This window comes from Ailuropoda melanoleuca, chromosome 10, assembly GCF_002007445.2.
Source record: "Ailuropoda melanoleuca isolate Jingjing chromosome 10, ASM200744v2, whole genome shotgun sequence".
NCBI classification, from domain to species: domain Eukaryota; kingdom Metazoa; phylum Chordata; class Mammalia; order Carnivora; family Ursidae; genus Ailuropoda; species Ailuropoda melanoleuca.
The window spans coordinates 26,190,752-26,212,182 of NC_048227.1; the positions used below are offsets into that span (position 1 = coordinate 26,190,752).

The following is a 21,431-nucleotide window of genomic DNA, read 5'->3' on the forward strand; positions in this document are numbered from 1 at the left end:
GTTTCTTTGCGTGGACATCTGTTTGTTCAGTCTGCCGAACATCCATTCCTGTTTCTGGTAATAATACTCCAATTTTCTTCTGGGGGACAGAACTTTTCCCAATCTCAGTCTACGAGCTTCAGCCATAGATGAACTGCTCGTGCCCCATCCCAAGCTCCCACAGAAGCCACACAACCCTCGTCTACCCAAGCATCCCATCTCCTTGGCCCCAGTGATTCGGGGATAAGCATGTGGCCAACTGCAATGCCACAGTGAGATCCAATCCCACAGCTTTGTAGTGACTAATGGGAAAATGGGCTAATGGGCCCTCTCCCCAGAGCGGTTACTCAGATGACAGGATGAACTGTAATTATGTGGTGAGCAGCTCCCTGACAAAAGAAAACACCATGGAGAATGCAGAGCTGAGAGACGGAAAGGGGGGTTATTCTCTCTGGAACACCTAGATCCAGCCATGCCTGAAATCCCAGTCATGCTCAAAACCAGTGATTTCCTATACTTTTCAGTTTTGTGACTCAAAAATCCCACTTTCTTTTTTTTCACTCTACTCAATTTGAGTGAGGTTTCTGCCAATTGCAACACAGCTCCTGACTAAAACAGTTTATTCAAATCTTTGACTCATTCAGTTATTCCCCTATATTATATTACATTTACTGAATGTGCACCATTTGCCAAGTTCCCTGTTTTAGGAATACAAGGATTAAAAAAAAAAAAAGATAAGGTCCCTGTATGATCTAATCAGCAGAGAAGTACACAATGGATAATTACCACGTAGAATGGTAATTATCCTTATGAAGGGAGATAAGGGTAAGTAGAAAGCAAGAAGCTCACGAATCTTCCAAGACTCAAAATGCTAAATATTGATGGCTGCCTGGGGATACTATTTTAGGAAAGTGCATTAAGTGTACATGATTGATGCCAGGCTCTGTATTTCAGAAAAACAGTCCCATCAATCCCGCCAAAATGGCATCCCCACGCTTGTCTGACCTCCCCGGGCCTCTGTCTTCCATCACACCTACCAGTGGGTAAACACCTCATCATCCTTGAAGCACAGGAATTCACCAGTGGAAAGAACATGCAAACACCTTTCAAGGGAACCAAAGGCTACATATTTTATCCTAATGTAGTCAGAGGTTTCGGTGTCTCAGCCAGAGCCAAAGTCCCCAACTGACACCGAGGCTCATCTGTTTCATGCCAAACAGCTTAACAAACTCCATCTCTGGAAGCCTGTTGCCCCTGCCCTTCTCCCCACCCCCATACTGAGTGGCAAATTCAAGGTCAAGAAAAGCCAGTCATGCTCTTAAGCATTTCTTGCCATGGCCTCCTAATGGAGACTAGGACAGGAGATGTTAAGTGAAAGGTCAGCACATTCCAGTGACAAGGTAGGAAACCGGACACTCGGTCAGAGGACCCAATGTGCAGAGGCAGGGGTTATGGGAAAAGACTCCCCCACCCCAAGCGTAATACAACCCAAGTGTTAAACCCTGTCCCTTTCTCTCTCTTGCTGCACAGCTTTTCCTATTAAAAAAATGCAATTCAAAATGCTTTGGATTTCTGCATGACTTGCCAACATGTGTGTCCAAGTAAATAAAAGAGACACATAAGTTTCGTTAAATTTATGATGGATAGTCACTGTTACGCTGCAAATACGCAGAAGAAACCGGTACAGAGAGAGAAGCTAGGTGACGGAGGTCTGCGGATGAAGACAGACCTGCGGTTCCCAACTGGAGGGACACCTGGCAATGTCTGGAGACACTTCTTGTCCCAACTGGGGAGGTGGGGGAACAGGTGCCCCTTGGCCTCTGTGGGGTTGAACCCAGATCCGCTGCTCAACACCCTACAACGTGCGGGACAGCCCCTCTCCAACCAAGAAACAAAGACTTATTGGGTCCCAAACAGCAACAGTGCCGAGGCGGAGAAACCCTGTCCTGGACCGTTTTGAAACAGCTTTAACTAGTTTTACCAGGGGAATGCATTGCTATGCCTAAAGCAAAATGTATCACATATACAAAGGAAAATATTTCACAGTTATAAACACACTGAGACTATTTCACAGTTTAAAGGAAGATAACCAAACGAACACTACATAACTACCATGCAGTCTGATGCTTTTTACTTCTAAAAACCAAAGGAAGCCGTCAGAGAGCTGGGGAAAGCTGGGGAGACGGCAGTGTTCTCAAAGAATGAACTGGCAGAACCTTCTAGCCTGGAACATTGGCGTGTGTGAGCCGGAAAGGATCTAAGAGAACTCGGAGTCCCAGGCCGGCTAAAAGATGTCACTTCATGTGCCAGCTCCAGTCAGCTGACAGTGGTCATTGGGAGGGTGGCCTGAACAGAACTCAGTAGGAGAGAACCCCACGACGGGTTGTGGATGTCTAGTGTGGGCATGGGAGTGGGGGAGCGGCAGGCAGGGGCCTATGTGACACCCCCGTGGCCCAACCCCTCCATGTTCCATACGCGAGAATCCAGAGGCAGGGAGGCAGAGTGACCAGCTTTAGGTCACACCATGAGTGGGCAGCCAGGTTCAGCAGGTACCCTGACTCTAAGCCAGGGGTCCACAACTGTTTCTGTCTGGCCCACGGGCTTTGAATACTTTTACATAATTAGATAATTTTTTAAAAAATATCAAAATATAGCATTTCATGACACAGGAAGCTTACGTGAAATTCAAATTTCAGTATCTATAAAGAAATTTGTACAGGAATGCAGGCACACCCGTGCACGCGTGTATTATGTACGGCTACGCTGCAGGAAAGAGCAGATGCAACCCAAAGCCTACAGCCCAGAACGTCTACAATGTTCCCTGATGGGTCCTTGGTAGAGAAAGTCTGCTCACTTCTGCTCTTTGCCAGTGTTTCTCCAACACTTTGGAGAAAAGGCACAGACGGAAGGGAAGGCAATATACTTTTCATTTTATGACTTTCTGTATGGTTTCAATTTTTTTTCTACCAACGAATGACAAATATTTGTTGAGCACCTACTATGTGCTATTTTAGGCACTTAAGGGTATAGCAGTGAACGCAGAAGACAAAATCCCTGCCTTCCTGGAGCTGCCCCTGGAGACAGACAGACAGACAGACAGTAAGTACATTTTAGAGTGTGTTTGACACTGCCAAATCCCTGGCTTGTGACCGGTCGGCAACATCACAATGTCACTCAACTATGGCATCAAGAGCACAGTTTAGTTCTGCTGCCATGTTTTCCTTACCAAGACTTTCTCTGCGAAGGAAGCAGAGAGGCCTGCCTGACGTTCTGGCACAAATTTCTTATCTCCTCGTGAACCTATAAACAAGCAGATCTCGAACTGGCTACTTCCGAGTATCCCTGGGCTGGAAGCTAAGTGCTGTGAGTAAAATGAAGTGGGAGGGGGTGGTGAGTGGCCATTTTTCAAAGCAGTGGTAGGAGAAGGCCTTGCTGAACTCATGACCTTTTGAACATATTCAGGTATGAAAACGCACCAAAACCCCCGAAGAGGTGGGCCAGGGTGAATGTGGCTTCACTCACCAGGAAAGGTGTGCAGACCCAGGTGAAGGTTCCCACAGCCGCCAGGTAGGCCGACTTCTTGAGCACCTTCAGCTCCTCCTGCCTGATGGCCAGCACCTTGTCTTTGAAGGCCAGCTCCCAGGCATAAAGCTTGAGCACTTTGATCCCGTTGAGAATCTCATTCATCAGCTTGATCCGACTGTCTTTGCTCTTCATGTGGGCCACCTTCGCAGAGAAGAGCAGTCAGCACCACAGCGGGGACCCACTTCTGGCCCCGGCAGCAGGCCAGCACATCCCCATCAGTGAAGGAAGAGTGCAAAAGCCGACCCCGAAATCCCTATGAACCTTCCTCCTCTTGACCCAGAGAGCACAAACGACTCTTCTTACCAAGGGAAAAAAACCTGCTTTGGATCATGTTAAACGGGATGTGGAGACACCTATTAAATTTAGATTTGAGAAGCAGAAACAAGAAGAACCGTTCAGGTGTTCGGGGAAGGAGGGCAGGGACCCTACTCCGCTGATCGAAGGAGAAGAGAGGTAACGATGCTGGCTTTTTTTGTCTCCCCCGCCCCCCGCCAATTTCCTTAGTTTCTTTACTGAGCCATACTGCCTTTTGCACTTTTCTAAGCATTGGACACGCATCTGGCCACTTCATGCTCACAAGAACCCACCATTCAGGGCTCTGGTCACTCCTGGGTCATGGATGAGGCTGCTTTTTAAGTCCTGTGAGGTCGAAGCCAGCGACGGACGCTGTTTCAGAAGTGGGCCGCTCAGGGAAGCCTACGTGGCATCGGGAGGACGAAAGGTGACAGGGCCCCTTCCTTGCCTAATCTCCTACCACCTGCACCTGCTGAGGTGCACCTCGTTCCAAAAGGCCCAAGTCCTGGGACTCATCTCCTCTCCTGCATCATCAACGTGGCCACGTGCTCTCACTTCCAATTCCACAGGCACATCATTAACAGCCATCAACAGGGGAGCAGAGAAATAAACTCTGGTCCCTCTCGGTTACGGACCATTTGGCACCAGTTCAAGAGAATGAGTCAGATTATAGGAAAGATCCCTGAAACGTGGTGTCAAATGATCAGACCAGGCTGCCAAACGGACCCATGCGTTTAAAAACACACATGGTGGTAACATCACAAAGAAACACACTTAGGCCCACCAAACCTAACTGTATAATCAGCTCTCTCTATAAATACTAAATACACGGAAAGTTCTAGAAGGGTTTCCTCCAGCGTGCTCACTGGGAGGGATAGGATAGGGAAGGGGATATCCCCTTTTAATCTATACACTTTTCAATGGAAGGCATGAGCTCTGTTACTTGGACATTAAAAAACTTAAGGAGTACGAAACATTTCCAAAAATAGTTGAACACTACGCCTAGCATAAGGTAAGAGAGGAAAAAAGTCAGGGAGTAATTTTTATTCAACTCTCAAAAATGCACAGAAAACACATAAATGACTGAATTCCGTGGGAAATAAATTTCTCAGAGACTCACAGATGTGATTTGGGGCACTGGCCTGAGATCTAACTATTTCAGGAGCTCTTAACCTTGGCTGTCCATTGGAATCACCCAGGAAGCTTTAAAAACTGATGCCCAGAGTGCCTGAGTGGCTCAGCCTTTAAGCATCTGCCTTCGGCTCAGGTCATGATCCCAGGGTCCTGGGATCGAGCCCCGCATCGGGCTGCCTGCTTGGTGGGAAGCCTGCTTCTCCCTCTCCCACTCCCCTTGCTTGTGTTCCCTCTCTCGCTGTCTCTGTCAAATAAATAAATAAAATCTTTTTAAAAAACCCCCCAAAACAAAAAACTGATGCCTGGGGCCCCCCCCAGATGAAGTGAATGAGAATCCCAGAAATGGAGCCCAGGCATCAGCATTTGGGAAAGCTCCTCAGGGGATTCCAGCAGCCATGTGGGGCTGAGAACCCCCGAGGCCTGCGAAGAACTCAGCTAAAATCCAAATGGAAAGGACCCAACAAGAGCCCAGCCTGGAGCCCTACGGAGACAGACACCCTACCTGGTAGGTCTTGGTCTTCATGGCCATCACGGCATTGAGGGGAACCATGAGGATCATCACAGCCACCCCAGCCAGGACGGACGGGCCCAGGTTCTACGGAAGGAAGAGAACAGAGGCCTTCAACACAGGGTTTCTCTGGCTGAGCCAGCCGACGCCAACCCTGCAGACCTGGCTGATCACCTTCAGGGAAGCTATGTCACTATCACCCGACGATGGGCTGTTAAGAATTTTCGGATTTATTCCTGAGCATTTCCTGGGGTCCCACAACCCCTTTAAGAACACGCAGGTCCCTTACCTGAAACCCTGGAGGCTAGGTGAGTTTTGGAAATTAGAACTTTAGAAAGGTGGGGCTCAGTCGGTTGAGCCTCCAACCCTTGTTTCTGCTCAGGTCATGATCTCGGGGCCCTGGGACCAAGCCCCATGTGGGGCTCCCCGCTCAGCAGGGAGTCTGCTTGAGATTCTTTCCCCTCTCCCCCAGTCCCTCCCCCACCTCATACATGCACACACGCTCTCTCCCCCAAATAAATAAATCTTTTTTTTTTTTTAAGAACTTCAGAAAGGTAATAAGGCGTTGAACAGAGAAGAGTCAACAAAGCCAGCCTGATGGTTTATCTTGTTTGAAGGACTGCTTACAAATTTGGCCCTTGGTTGGCATCTGGGAGCTTGGATTTGGGGAGGGCTCCTACCATTCTCAGAACTGGTATGAGTGGTTCACTGGGATTCAACTCTATGTACAAACAATAATGGTTTATGCTGAACCCTCCTTTGTCTTCTGGGAGTCTAGATGTCTGGTGTTTGCCAGGCAGAGGCTTCCTGTGTGACCAACCCCCAATAAAACCCTGGGCATTGGGTCTCTATCAAGTGTCCCAGGCTGACAACATTTCACACGTTGTGAGAACTGGCTGCTAGGGAATTAAGTGCATCCTGTGTGAGTCCATTGGCAGAGGGCTCTTGGAAGTCTGTCCTGCTTCCCCCGATTCCTCCCCTTGCACCTTCACCCTCTGCTATTACTGCTGTAATAAATTAGAGCCATGAGTCCTAGCAACTCATCAACCTGGCATGGTCGTGGGGACTGCTGACACAGGTGTGCCCACATACTGCATTACACGCCCCCTGGGGCCCTAGCACAGCACTCGGTAATCAAACGTATTGATTTCTCCGCAGCAAAATAGGAATATTCGCACTGAGAGGATAATCAAGATCATAAATACTTCCCATCAGGTCAGGTCAGGTCAGGTTATGGTACCACATGAGTTAAGGAAAACTTTCAGAGCTTTTGGATTTGGTGATTTGCAGACAAGAAGTTGTAGACTTGTTCTACTACCCCAAATCAGACAAGGAAAGTACCCCCTGAGATAGATAAGAGGCCAAGATAAGATACAGACCTCCCCCTTTTAACTTCCACACCAAAAAAGAGACAGCTTTAGAAACTGGCCCAGTGCATGTACCCGGGATACACACAGATGGAAATAGAGGGTAATGTGATTTTTTTTCTTCATCTTAAGCATTCGGAAAACCAGGAATGCTAGTCTCTTCTAAGTCATCACACACAGGGGCACCACTCCTAGTCTCCCCAAAAATGCTGCTGTTGCTCATAACGGATTCTGTGAAGTATCTCCACCCGGCGACGATTTACCCACCTTCACGAATGAAGGTGATTTCTACCAACAATCTAAAGCATTCAGAATGAACTCTGAAAGCAAACACTAATTAAAAGACACTGAGTGGGGGCGCCTGGGTGGCTCACGCCTTCAGCTCAGGTCATGATCCCAGGGTCCTGGGATGGAGCCCCGTATCAGGCTCCCTGCTCGGCGGGAAGTCTGCTTGTCCCTCTCACACTCCCCTTGCTTGTGTTCCCTCTCTCACTGTCTTTCTCTGTCAAATAAATAGATAAAATCTTAAAAAAAAAAAAAACAAAAAAAAACACTGAGTGTCTATACACCAGGCACCATTCTATGAACGTAACGTGCACTGACTCATACCTTCATCGCAACATCCCTGTGATGAGAGGTACCATTACCAGCACTAACTTGCAGATGAGGACACAATGAGGCTTAGCGACAGTAAGTACCAAGGTCACAAACCTAATCAAGAGATGAGGCAACATCTGAACCCAGGCAGTCTCACTGCTGAGCCCACACCACCATCACTATCCTAAACTGTGTTTTTAATGATCGAGCGGCGAAAGCCTATTTTCTATCGAAACCAGTGGTTCCCAAACAGGGAAAAATTGCCCCCAGGGGACATCAGGCAATGTCTGGAGACACCTGGGTCACAACGGCCAGGGTGGGAGGGAGGGAGGGGATTGTGTTCTTGGTATCAGTGCAAACAGACCAGGGACGCTACTGAATGTCCTGCAGTGCACAGGACAGCCCCTCAACAAAAAAAACTACCTGGCCCCAAATGTCAATAATACATTCAGCACCCCTCATCTAAAACAAAACAATGTTCTTAGTGGTTCATCAATCAACTCTGGAGGCTGATTCTAAAAGAAGTGTTTCAAAAATATTTCACCCGTGGCTGACATTTCTGAAGTGGATACCCCAAGATGTCGGCCCAAAAAGACATTCAGATTCTGATATTTATTTCTAAGTTTCAGTACTAGAAACAATTTATAATCACTCATCTTCTGCTGTATAAACAGACAAAAAAATGTAAACTACAGTCAAATCAACGGATAATTTGCTGCACGCCTAATAGGCACCAGGCCCTGCTGGGACCACACTCAAGGGAAATAAAAAATAAGGCAAAAACAAGACACTGAGGGACACCTGGGTGGCTCAGTCAGTTAAGCGTCTTGACTTAGGCTCAGGTCATGACCCCAGGGTCCCAGGATCCAGCCCCGCATCTGGCTCCCTGCTCAGCGGGGAGTCTACTTGTCCCGCTCCCTCTGCCCCTCCCCCGGCTCATGTGCACACGCGCTCTCTCATACATTCATAAAATCTTTGAAACAAAACAAAACACCAAGACACTAAGCCCATGAGTAACCAACACACTTATCAGGAGAGGAGGGGCAGCTATTCCGAGGAGCAAAAAAAAAAAACTACTCTAGAAGGTAATATCAGAGGCACTCCTACACTAAATTATTGGGTTTTTAAAAGGGAAGAAATCCATCTAATCAAGAGGGAAAAGAATTTGGATATGACGGTTGTCAGCCTTGAAAGATGGTAGAACTTCATCCTTAGGGAAAGAGAGAAAGGAATTCCTGGCAGAAGGAAAGGCACATGGAAAGGCTCAGAGATGACAAAGGATAAGGCATGTGTTGGGGAGGCCATGAGAACCTCATTAACTTTTCATTTTGGGAACTGCCCCTCCTCATGAGGAGGGGCTGTCAATCACACCTCCACACTATCACCCAGGGAGAGGGCATGTGGCCCAGGCTGGCCAGTCAGAGAACTCTGCCTCCTGGTTCACAGTGATTGGTACAGGGATGTGACTGGGGCTGTGCCCAGTCAAGCAAAGGGCTCCGTGGGACTCTGGCTGAGGACATGAGGAATGCAATATTCTCTTTTCTCTGACACTGCTCTTGGGAAAGATGATAAAAGCCCGAAGGTATGGAAGCCACTGAGGAAAATCCCACTGAGAATGAAATCACCTCAGAGGCAAGTAGGGCCAAGAAATGATGAAAGAGTGAGCCTGAGTCCTTACAGTACTGTGTGAACTCCTGGATCCATCCACGCCTGAAGCCATACCCTGTGCTTTGCAGTAAAATGCACCCACAAAATTCCCTTTACTTGCTTAGCCTATTTTTTTGTAAGATTTTATTTATTTGACAGAGAGAGAGCGAGCGTGCCCACATGAGAGAGAACACAAGCAGGGAAGGGGGCAGAGGGAGAAGCAGACTCCCCGCTGAGCAGGGAGCCCAACGTGAGGCTCTATCCCAGGACCCTGAGATCATGACCTGAGCCGAAGGTAGATGCTTAACCAACTGAGCCACCCAGCACCGTGCTTATGAGACTATTTTAAAATGGATTTCTATCCCTCGCAGTTCAGAGAATCCTGACTAACACAGTTCAGGACTAGTGAATAAAGGAATCTGGTTAGTGTTTGGGAGGAAATACAGTGGGAGAAATATGGTGTTTATAAGGTCGAACAAAGGACAAATGCAAATAAGTGTCATGTCACCAAAAAGAGCATAAATCCAACGACCGAGAAAACAGATAAAATACCCAGGAAGCATCCAACAGACCAGAAAAAAAAATGTGAATGATGTCAAGAAAAAAAATCCCAATGAATTACAGAGGTTCTTATCACCAACACCCACTCCCTCACCCCCACTGCCCACGTGAGGCGGTCCCTCCCTCTGCGCAACGGGAACGACGTCAAACACGTACCAGCCACAGGAGGTAGAGAGCAAGGATGACTTGCAGAGGAGCTGACCAGACCATGTTAATGTACGTGGCCAGGTCCATGAATCTCTGGGCGTCCACAGACATGAGGTTGACAATCTCCCCGACGGTGGAGGATTTTCTGGCTGAGTTGGTGATCACCAACGCCTGCAGGACAACAGAGAGGGAAAGAGAGTGAGTGTGGTAGGCGAGAGCCCAGGGTCCTCTCCCCAGGCCCATGTGGAAAGAAGACGGCTCAAGAGTGGAAAGCCTCTCTCTCTTCTCCAGCCTTGCTGCCTTATCTGCATTCCCAGCTCACCTGTCCCGGCTGAAGCCCCAGCTCTTATCAAGGACGCTCACTCTCTCGTCTTGACTTCTGCAATACAGAAGGGACCCCGAGGCCACCCAAACCAGGGCTTCACACACTTTAAGGTACACACACATCGCCACGGAAATTTGTTAGTGTCACTTCAGATTTGGTAGGACTGGGGTGGGGCCTCGGACACGGAACTTCTAACATGATCCCACATGATGCAGATGCTGCTGGTCCACAGGTGACACTCAGGACCAAGATCAAGGTCAGGGTTTCTCAACCGTGGCATTACTGACATTTGAAGCTGGATATGTCTTTGTGGACTGGCCTGTGCCTTGTAGGGTATTCTAGCATCCCTGGCCTCTACCCACTAGATGCCTCCACCTCCAGTTAGGACAACAGAAAACATCTCCAGCCATTTTCCAAACATTGTCCTGGTTCTCAAACATGGTTTCACACTATCACCCGGGTGATATTGGTGCCCGGGTGCCACCCTCAGAGACCCTGATTTTGTCAGTCTGCGGTGCAGCCTGGGCAATGAGAGCTGCTGAAGTTCTCCAGGCGAGTCCAACTTACAGACAGGGCTGAGAACCAACACACTGGCCCACATCTCCTGACTATCTGCTAGGCAGTCTCTTCTCAACGCATGGAGTCAGGCAGTGTCTTTGCCCCAGAAGCTAAGAAACTGAAAGAACCAAGAAATTCCCTCAGAGCTGGACGTGCACGAATGCTTGCTAAGTATTCCACTATCCAGGGTAAGGACCACCTGCTCCGTTCAAATGCAGAGTTAGAACAAGCTCAGAATATCAACACCAGAACGACGATTTGAACCTGGATTTTCCCAAGCCGAGAGCCACCTAAGAAATTCAGTTTCGGGGGCGCCTGGGTGGCACAGCGGTTAAGCGTCTGCCTTCGGCTCAGGGCGTGATCCCGGCGTTATGGGATCGAGCCCCACATCAGGCTCTTCCACTGTGAGCCTGCTTCTTCCTCTCCCACTCCCCCTGCTTGTGTTCCCTCTCTCACTGGCTGTCTCTATCTCTGTCGAATAAATAAATAAAATCTTAAAAAAAAAAAAAAAGAAAGAAATTCAGTTTCGTGCAGCTGACACAGGCGTCAAGGAGATGCTACACATTACCTTTGCTAAGGTCTCTTGCCTGATGGTCAATCCTTGCCAGCTGCCATCATGTGGACCACCCTCCCACTACTGTTCTAGAAGCTGGGCTTGAAACCCTCACGGTGGCCCTGGGGTGATCTAGCCAAGTCCCCAAAGATTCTAAGGCTACAGCAGGAGAGGTCAATGCGAGCTCCCGGGCGTCAGGCCCCGCCTTCACCCACCTTCCGGTTGACCACACCGCCTTCCGGTTGACCCCACCCACCTTCCAGCTGACCCCACCCACCTTCCGGCTGACCGCACCCACCTTCCGGTAGACGGCCCCGATGACGGCCGTCTTGATCCTCATACCGCTAACGAAGCAGATGTGGAAGTACTGGTGCAGCACGAGGGTCTGGAGGCAGGCGCTGACGAACAGCAGCGCGGTGTAGAAGTAGCCCTGCCAGTCCGGGGCCTTCTGATCGTTCACGAAGTTGATGAGCAACCTGTGACGGAGCAAGGACAGAATGATGGGAGCCTGACACACACGCACAAGGGAAAAGTCCTCACACTTCCGCATCTCGACTGTCTCCCGAGCCAGGTGAGGGGGGTGTTACTCGTTCCATTTCACGCATGTTAAAACAAACCCACAGCGGTGATGGGACCGTGCAGGTGGCCCGGCAGGCTGGTGACAGGGTGCCCAAGCCTTAGGCTTGTTGTACTGACTGCTCCAGCTCATCACCAGCCGGTCACCCGGAGGCGACCAGAGAATATGGCAAAGAGAAGGAGTATGTGGCGCCCAAGAGACAAAAAGAGAGAGGTAAACAGACAGAGGAGGGAGGGGACCTCCTTTGTGACTTTCTCTTTTCAGGCTGCAGTTTGATGCAATCTGGCTCATTTTCTTGTTCTTGGTTTCCCTAGACAATCCTTCTCTTCTCTCCTTTGGCTTCAGGGGAAGTTGGTTTCTGTTACTTGCAACCAAAGTGGCCTGAGTTCAGATGGTATCAAAGCAAAGCATTAGGCAAAGCGGGTGAAGACAGAGAGGCCTGGCTTTAAGCCCATGGGAGCATGCCGCGTGACCCCAAGGCAGAGGTTAGGAGTACTGTCAGTGGAAGGTCAAGAACACAAAGACTTGCCCCACTGCGCGGGAAGGGGTCTTACTTTAAGATCTCTGGGCCGGCAAACATCATCAGGTCATGGAGGGCCTTGAATAAGAAGCTCATGAGGAAGTAGGGTCCAAAGGTCTTGTATAACACCTTGAAGAGAGACGGCTCCCGCTCCTTCTGGGGGGACTTGACAATCAAAACCTCAGCCTCCTCATTCACATCCACCTGCGAGCCCCCTTTGGGCTTGGTGGGATCCTTGGAGGAGTATGCCATCTTCGCCTGCTGCCTGGAACACAAGGAGTGTGGAGCAGTTGTGGGGTCTTCCAGGGACACTGCCGGCTGGGGGAAGGGGGCCAGAGCACTGCACCCCTCAGGGAGGCCCCGCCAAAGAAAACCAGTCACTGCAGAGAAGGAGCTGAGCACACTACTGAGGAGCACAGACTCAGGACCCTGGCTGGCCAGCTATGTGACTGTCAGGCAAGTTCCCTAACCAGCCCAGGTTCTTCACCTGCTAAATGGGGATACAAGTACGATCCCGCTCACAGGGCTGCTGTGAAAATTAAATGGGTTAATATACACAAAGGGCACTGAAAAGGGTGAGGCCCACAGTCATCTACAGATTTGATGCACTCTCTTCTCAGAATCCCAGCTGACTTTTTTTTAAAATAGAAAATGATAAGCTGATTCTAAAATTCATACAGAAACTCAAGGGACCCAGGATAGCCAAAACAATCTTTAAAAAGAAAATCAAAGTTGGAGAATGCACACTTTCCGATTTCAAAACTTATAACTGTGATCAAGATAGGCATAAGGAGAGGTAAGCATTCACACACACAGACACACACTATCAATGAAACCAGAAATAAACCTGACTGATTTCTGACAAGGGTGTCAAGACCATTCAATGGGAAAAGAATAATCTTTCTGGGGCGCCTGGGTGGCTCAGTCCATGAAGTGTCTGCCTTCAACTCAGGTTATGATCCTATGGTCCCTGGGATCAGAGTCCCGAGTCAGACTCCTTGCTCAGCAGGGAGTCCGCTTCTCCCTCTCCCTCTGCCCCCACCCCGGCTCATGCTCACTCTCTCTCAAGCAAATAAATAAAATCTTTAAAAAAAAATTAAATAAAAAAGAGCAATCTTTTCAACAAATGGTACTGAGAAACCAGACAGCCATGTGCAAAAGAATGAAGCTGAACCCTATTTCATTGCATATACAAAAATTGACTCGAAATGGGTCAAAGACCTAAACACAGAATTACAACTACAAAATTCTTAGAAGGAAACAGGTGAGGGGCACCTGTGTGGCTCAGTCAGTTAAGCGTCCAACTCCTGATGTCGGCTCAGTTCACGATCTCAAGGTCATGAGATCGAGTCCTGCCTCAGGCTCCATGCTCAGCAGTAAGTTTGCTTGAAATTCTTTCCCTCTTCCCCTTTCCCAGCTTGCACATGCATGTGTGCACTCTCTCTCTCCCAAATAAATAAATAATAAGGAAAGGTGAAAATCTTCATGACCTCGCATTTGGCAACGGATTCTGAAATGCAACACCAAAAGCACAAGCATATAGAAGAAAAAATAAGGTCAACCGGACTTTGTCAAAATAAAAAAAAATGTCATGTTTCAAAAGACGCAATCAGGAAAGTGAAAAGAAAACCCACAGAGTGAGAGGAAATATTTGCAAATGAAATATCTGATAAGGGACCTGTAACCAGAACATGTCAAGAACTCTTACCACATGATACAGAGAAAAAAACCAACCCACTTTAAAAAGGGGCAAAGAAGATACGCAAATAGGCCATGAAGTGTTGCTTGACATCATTTGTCATCAGGGAAACACAAACCAAAACCACAGGAAGATATTACTTCACACCCACAAGGTGTATCATCAAAAAGCCAGATAATAACAAGTGTCTGCAAGGAGGTGAGAAACTGGAGCCCTCACACAGGCCCCTGGCATAATCCCCTCCCACTCAGACGACAATATAGCAGAAACAATGGAGTGTGTGCCACTTTCAAGATTAGGTCATAGAAAACACAGTGGCTTCTGTCTTGCCCTCTCTTGGGTCATTCACTTTGGACAAAGCCAACTGCCATGAGAGGAGGACACTGGAGGAGCTCCCATGGTGAGATGGTGCCAGGAGCCAGCACTGACTTACCAGTCACATGCAACCTGCAAGCAGAGCCTACAGCCCCAGTCGAGCCTTCAGATGATGCGGCCCCAGCTGAAATTCTGAGTGTAACTTTAGGAGATGCTGAGCCAGAACCACCCTGCTAGGCTGGATCCTTGACCCAGAGAAACTATGTGAGACACTAAATGTTTGTTGTCATTTTCAGCTGCTAGGTTTGGGGCAATGTATTATGCAGCAACAGACATACCTCCTAGTTCTTGTCTCCCAAATTAAAGTCAAGTCAACATCTTCAAATGGCCTGACATGGGCTCCACTACTGAAACACATGCTTCATCCTCACCTAACCAAACATTTATAATTTACAGGATCCTTCCATGGCATGAGTATATTGGACAGTATTCAATTTCAGAAGGCTCTCCCTTGTCACGTCGATGCCACACACTTGACTATTTAAACCAACTGACACTCTCTTGGCAACCATAGCCTTCCAATCTACCTCAGCTCATCTCCCACCCCAGGAAAGGACCAGAAAAATGGGAATCTCCTCCATGCTCTGGGGTTAATTAGGCGTATGTCCTATCTGCCCCACTCCCAGGATATGTGTGCACATCCATCCACTCTGTCCACATCCCAAAGGCCCTGACCTATGCAAATGACCACCACTGGGATCTCCTCCCTACTCCCTCATTTCCTCCCACTCTTGTTCCCTGACAGCCAAGCTCCTGCACAGCAGCCAGTGGGACCTTCCCAAAAACACATTGTCCCCCTACTTCAACTCATAGCTTCCCACTGAATCCAGAATAAAACCTAAACTCTGTGAGAAGTTGTGTAACTTCCTATGTGTGCTGTCACAAATGACCACAAACTTAGTGGCTTAAAGTAACACAAACTTATTGTCTCACAGTTGTGGGGGTCAGAAATCGGAAGGGGACCCACACGGCTACATTCCTTCTGTTTCCTGGTGTTTTGCAACTTCTAGAAGCCTCCTACATTCCCAAGCTTGTGGCCCCTTCCTCCAATTAAAAGCCAGTTGCAGCTGCAGAGCATCCCCCCACTCCCCGACCTCCTGTCTCCTTTTACAAGGACCCGGTGATCTGTCAGGCCCTTTGCTTTGCCATGTAAGGTTCTGGTGATCAGGACATGGACATCTTTGTGTATGCATTATTCTACCAACCACATTGTCAATGTCACCATGGAAGATCTTCCCTACTCCCTTCACCGACCTGCCATAAAGCTGGGTTTCTGACTGGGATTTTTAGTATAATTCCTTTTAGTACATGCAGGCCTCCTTGGCAAGGAAGAAAGAGGGCCAGGCAGAGAGGAAGGGAGTGGCTCAGCCCTCCCTGTTCATTCTCTGTACCACTTCCTAAGCCAGACCTGGCCCTGGGCCTGCGTGGGCTGCTGGTGACCCAGGGCTGTTTCCAGTGGCCAAGAGACAGGTGCCAAAGGGTCAGGGGGAAGGTCTCGGGCAGGCAGAGAGGAAGAAAGCTCAGGCCTGGGTGGACAAGGTCAAGAACAGTGGGAAGGATCAGGTAAGGCCAAGTCAAGAAAGAAAACTATCCCATGAACAAGAGACCTACAAAGGAGGGAAGTGCTCCAGGAGGGAAGAGGAAGCAAGCAGGGCATCTGCGAGCTCTGGCTGGGAGGGGAAAGGAAAGTTGCAGGGGAAAGGTCTGAGTCAGGGGAAAACCATCCAGAGCAAGGGAACAGAAAGGGGTGGGTAAACTGAAGGCTGGGCAGAAAAAGGGACTCTCTGAGTAGATCAGATTCCAATGTGGGCAGAGATGCCCATTGGTCACTTGTCCACTAATGAACTAAACACATGTTTAGCAAGCATGACTTCACAAGACTCTGTTACTGGTGCTCTCTTGGGGGCTTCCCAGAGGAGGTGACATCAAGGCAGTGACCTGCAGGATGAGAGAATCAGGAGAAGGAAACGGTCCTGGGGGTGGGGGTAGGAAAGCAACAAGATGAGCAAGGCCTGGAGCTAAGGACTGGAAATCAGGTTTAGCAGTCGTGGCATGAACCTCAGGGGAACCTGAACAGCACTGGGAGCAGACTGCAGGGGGCTTGAACTGACCAAAGAGCAGTGAGGCGCTACTGAGGACTGTCTCACTTGTCGTGAAGGCTTTAGGAACGGCCAAATCTCAAGCTTAAAAAAAGTCTTAGCTCAACTGAAATTTCTACATTTCTGGATGTCCTCTGAGCGTCCTCCTGCTCTTCGACCCGTAATAAATCCAATATAACACGGAAGAGCAGACCTGACCTACAATTGCAAAGAATGGATTTTACAAACTTGATGCCCATTTTCTCTCTTCTTAGCACTAAGGATATAGGGAAGGACAGTTTTCGGGGACAGCATGTGTCGTATGTGTTCCCCCCACACACACCCCCTGTCCCCAGGTAGCCCTGCCAGGATTTTAAATGCGTTGCTTAGGAATCCAAATGACTCAAGCTTTCCTCCACCACCACCCTACCCATTTCTCAAGTCACCCCCCCCCACCTTTCTGTTTCTGTTCCTCAAAAACAGAGCTTCTCAAAAGGGGTTGTTTTGCAAATGCCACTTTCTCTGATTGGCAATTGACTGAGCCAGATACCAGACCTTCTGTCTTCTGTAACCTACAGAACTTCGGTCCCCCAAAAAAGAGCCCAAGAGGAGTCTATGTAAGTTGAAAAGCCTGCCTGAAATTACCCAGGTGTGAAATCTAACTCTGTTTTCAGACATAAACCCATAGTGTGTATTTTATTGTTGTTGCAAGTTGAAATACACCTCGAATTTTTTTCAGGAACGCAACTACTATTGAAAGGAAGGGGAGACTGTATTTCATTCAGAACTTTGCCAGGCGTTGGCCACGACCCTGCAAAACCTCTTCGTGAGGGGGCTGAGGGTGGTTGTGGAGATGTGGAGGGATCTGCAGCTGTTCTGACTCTCTGTTCTGTTCTCCCAGCGTGTGCCTGATCATTTACTCACTGAAATACACATGGTCTTATTACAAATCCCTTGTTTCCATTTTCCTTTAAAGCCTAGTGAGAGCATTTTGTTAATTTTTATAATTTTAGCTATATGGGTGCGATATTTTTATTGACATTATTACCTTAAAGTAACTGCACTGATGTTGGAAAATCTTTGTATTCAAGGGAAGAGTGAGTCTGCTAGGTTCAGAACCACAGTTCAGCATGGCCGTGCTGGCGGTCTGTGTTGTTTTTTATTATTTTCTGTTTGCATTCCTTTACAAAATAGAGACAATTAAGCAAAAATGGTCACCCTGTCTTTAAGCACGTTTTCTGCTTTTTAAATATATATGTATATAGCTTTATTTTTTTTTTTTAAAGATTTTATCCATCTATTCAACAGAGATAGAGATAGCCAGCGAGAGAGAGGACACAAGCAGGGGGAGTGGGAGAGGAAGAAGCAGGCTCACAGCAGAGGAGCCCGCTGTGGGGCTCGATCCCACAACGCCGGGATCACGCCCCGAGCCGAAGGCAGACGCTTAACCNCCCAAAGGCCCTGACCTATGCAAATGACCACCACTGGGATCTCCTCCCTACTCCCTCATTTCCTCCCACTCTTGTTCCCTGACAGCCAAGCTCCTGCACAGCAGCCAGTGGGACCTTCCCAAAAACACATTGTCCCCCTACTTCAACTCATAGCTTCCCACTGAATCCAGAATAAAACCTAAACTCTGTGAGAAGTTGTGTAACTTCCTATGTGTGCTGTCACAAATGACCACAAACTTAGTGGCTTAAAGTAACACAAACTTATTGTCTCACAGTTGTGGGGGTCAGAAATCGGAAGGGGACCCACACGGCTACATTCCTTCTGTTTCCTGGTGTTTTGCAACTTCTAGAAGCCTCCTACATTCCCAAGCTTGTGGCCCCTTCCTCCAATTAAAAGCCAGTTGCAGCTGCAGAGCATCCCCCCACTCCCCGACCTCCTGTCTCCTTTTACAAGGACCCGGTGATCTGTCAGGCCCTTTGCTTTGCCATGTAAGGTTCTGGTGATCAGGACATGGACATCTTTGTGTATGCATTATTCTACCAACCACATTGTCAATGTCACCATGGAAGATCTTCCCTACTCCCTTCACCGACCTGCCATAAAGCTGGGTTTCTGACTGGGATTTTTAGTATAATTCCTTTTAGTACATGCAGGCCTCCTTGGCAAGGAAGAAAGAGGGCCAGGCAGAGAGGAAGGGAGTGGCTCAGCCCTCCCTGTTCATTCTCTGTACCACTTCCTAAGCCAGACCTGGCCCTGGGCCTGCGTGGGCTGCTGGTGACCCAGGGCTGTTTCCAGTGGCCAAGAGACAGGTGCCAAAGGGTCAGGGGGAAGGTCTCGGGCAGGCAGAGAGGAAGAAAGCTCAGGCCTGGGTGGACAAGGTCAAGAACAGTGGGAAGGATCAGGTAAGGCCAAGTCAAGAAAGAAAACTATCCCATGAACAAGAGACCTACAAAGGAGGGAAGTGCTCCAGGAGGGGAGAGGAAGCAAGCAGGGCATCTGCGAGCTCTGGCTGGGAGGGGAAAGGAAAGTTGCAGGGGAAAGGTCTGAGTCAGGGGAAAACCATCCAGAGCAAGGGAACAGAAAGGGGTGGGTAAACTGAAGGCTGGGCAGAAAAAGGGACTCTCTGAGTAGATCAGATTCCAATGTGGGCAGAGATGCCCATTGGTCACTTGTCCACTAATGAACTAAACACATGTTTAGCAAGCATGACTTCACAAGACTCTGTTACTGGTGCTCTCTTGGGGGCTTCCCAGAGGAGGTGACATCAAGGCAGTGACCTGCAGGATGAGAGAATCAGGAGAAGGAAACGGTCCTGGGGGTGGGGGTAGGAAAGCAACAAGATGAGCAAGGCCTGGAGCTAAGGACTGGAAATCAGGTTTAGCAGTCGTGGCATGAACCTCAGGGGAACCTGAACAGCACTGGGAGCAGACTGCAGGGGGCTTGAACTGACCAAAGAGCAGTGAGGCGCTACTGAGGACTGTCTCACTTGTCGTGAAGGCTTTAGGAACGGCCAAATCTCAAGCTTAAAAAAAGTCTTAGCTCAACTGAAATTTCTACATTTCTGGATGTCCTCTGAGCGTCCTCCTGCTCTTCGACCCGTAATAAATCCAATATAACACGGAAGAGCAGACCTGACCTACAATTGCAAAGAATGGATTTTACAAACTTGATGCCCATTTTCTCTCTTCTTAGCACTAAGGATATAGGGAAGGACAGTTTTCGGGGACAGCATGTGTCGTCTGTGTTCCCCCCCCACACACCCCCTGTCCCCAGGTAGCCCTGCCAGGATTTTAAATGCGTTGCTTAGGAATGCAAATGACTCAAGCTTTCCTCCACCACCACCCTACCCATTTCTCAAGTCACCCCCCCCCCACCTTTCTGTTTCTGTTCCTCAAAAACAGAGCTTCTCAAAAGGGGTTGTTTTGCAAATGCCACTTTCTCTGATTGGCAATTGACTGAGCCAGATACCAGACCTTCTGTCTTCTGTAACCTACAGAACTTCGGTCCCCCAAAAAAGAGCCCAAGAGGAGTCTATGTAAGTTGAAAAGCCTGCCTGAAATTACCCAGGTGTGAAATCTAACTCTGTTTTCAGACATAAACCCATAGTGTGTATTTTATTGTTGTTGCAAGTTGAAATACACCTCGAATTTTTTTCAGGAACGCAACTACTATTGAAAGGAAGGGGAGACTGTATTTCATTCAGAACTTTGCCAGGCGTTGGCCACGACCCTGCAAAACCTCTTCGTGAGGGGGCTGAGGGTGGTTGTGGAGATGTGGAGGGATCTGCAGCTGTTCTGACTCTCTGTTCTGTTCTCCCAGCGTGTGCCTGATCATTTACTCACTGAAATACACATGGTCTTATTACAAATCCCTTGTTTCCATTTTCCTTTAAAGCCTAGTGAGAGCATTTTGTTAATTTTTATAATTTTAGCTATATGGGTGCGATATTTTTATTGACATTATTACCTTAAAGTAACTGCACTGATGTTGGAAAATCTTTGTATTCAAGGGAAGAGTGAGTCTGCTAGGTTCAGAACCACAGTTCAGCATGGCCGTGCTGGCGGTCTGTGTTGTTTTTTATTATTTTCTGTCTGCATTCCTTTACAAAATAGAGACAATTAAGCAAAAATGGTCACCCTGTCTTTAAGCACGTTTTCTGCTTTTTAAATATATATGTATATAGCTTTATTTTTTTTTTTTAAAGATTTTATCCATCTATTCAACAGAGATAGAGATAGCCAGCGAGAGAGAGGACACAAGCAGGGGGAGTGGGAGAGGAAGAAGCAGGCTCACAGCAGAGGAGCCCGATGTGGGGCTCGATCCCACAACGCCGGGATCACGCCCCGAGCCGAAGGCAGACGCTTAACCGCTGTGCCACCCAGGCGCCCCTGTATATAGCTTTATTAAGGTTTAACTGATGTATGCTCAATTGCACATATTGGAAGCATACGAATTGATGATTTTTGACCTATATGGATACGTACATCTGTGAAACTGTCCACAAATTCAAGATGGTGAACACATCCATCACCCCGCAAGTTCTGTCAGGGCCCCTCTGTAGCTTCTCCCTCCTACCAGCAGCCTGTTCCCTAGCTACGTGAAGAGGCCTGGCCACAAGATGCCACACCAAGGAATCCCAGCTGAGAACAGGACTTTCCCTTCGCCCACCATGTCCATAGGGGTTACAGGTGCCAGATCTGGTTTGTGCCTCTGCAGACAGAGCCAATGACCCACCTGCCAGTGACCCAAGACAGTGAACCCCCAAGCTGAGAACCAAGGTATTAAGAGAGCCAGTGCCTCCGGGGGTGGCCCATGTTGGAGCCCAAGGAGCCAGAGCTCACCACGTCCTCACAGGCAAGATGGGAACGCCCAGCCTGGTGCCGCGTCCAGATGAATCAACACAACTTGTATACTATTACCTGCCCAGGGTTTACCCAAGACCATGACAGGGCTTATCCATGATGTGTATCTCACT

The 21,431-nt window shown here is 48.4% G+C and overlaps 1 protein-coding gene across 1 annotated transcript in view; it reads right to left on the minus strand.

Moving 5' to 3' along the window:
• The window catches only part of ABCC1 (ATP binding cassette subfamily C member 1), a 116,631-nt gene that overhangs the window by 49,575 nt on the left and 45,625 nt on the right, over window positions 1-21,431 (minus strand). The window contains exons 9-13 of the mRNA XM_019807751.2: window positions 12,387-12,617; window positions 11,554-11,731; window positions 9,829-9,990; window positions 5,495-5,587; window positions 3,502-3,705 (exon numbers count right to left, since the gene is read on the minus strand). Of these exons, the coding sequence (XP_019663310.2) occupies window positions 3,502-3,705; window positions 5,495-5,587; window positions 9,829-9,990; window positions 11,554-11,731; window positions 12,387-12,617 (868 nt within the window). The remainder of the gene's footprint in view (window positions 1-3,501; window positions 3,706-5,494; window positions 5,588-9,828; window positions 9,991-11,553; window positions 11,732-12,386; window positions 12,618-21,431) is intronic.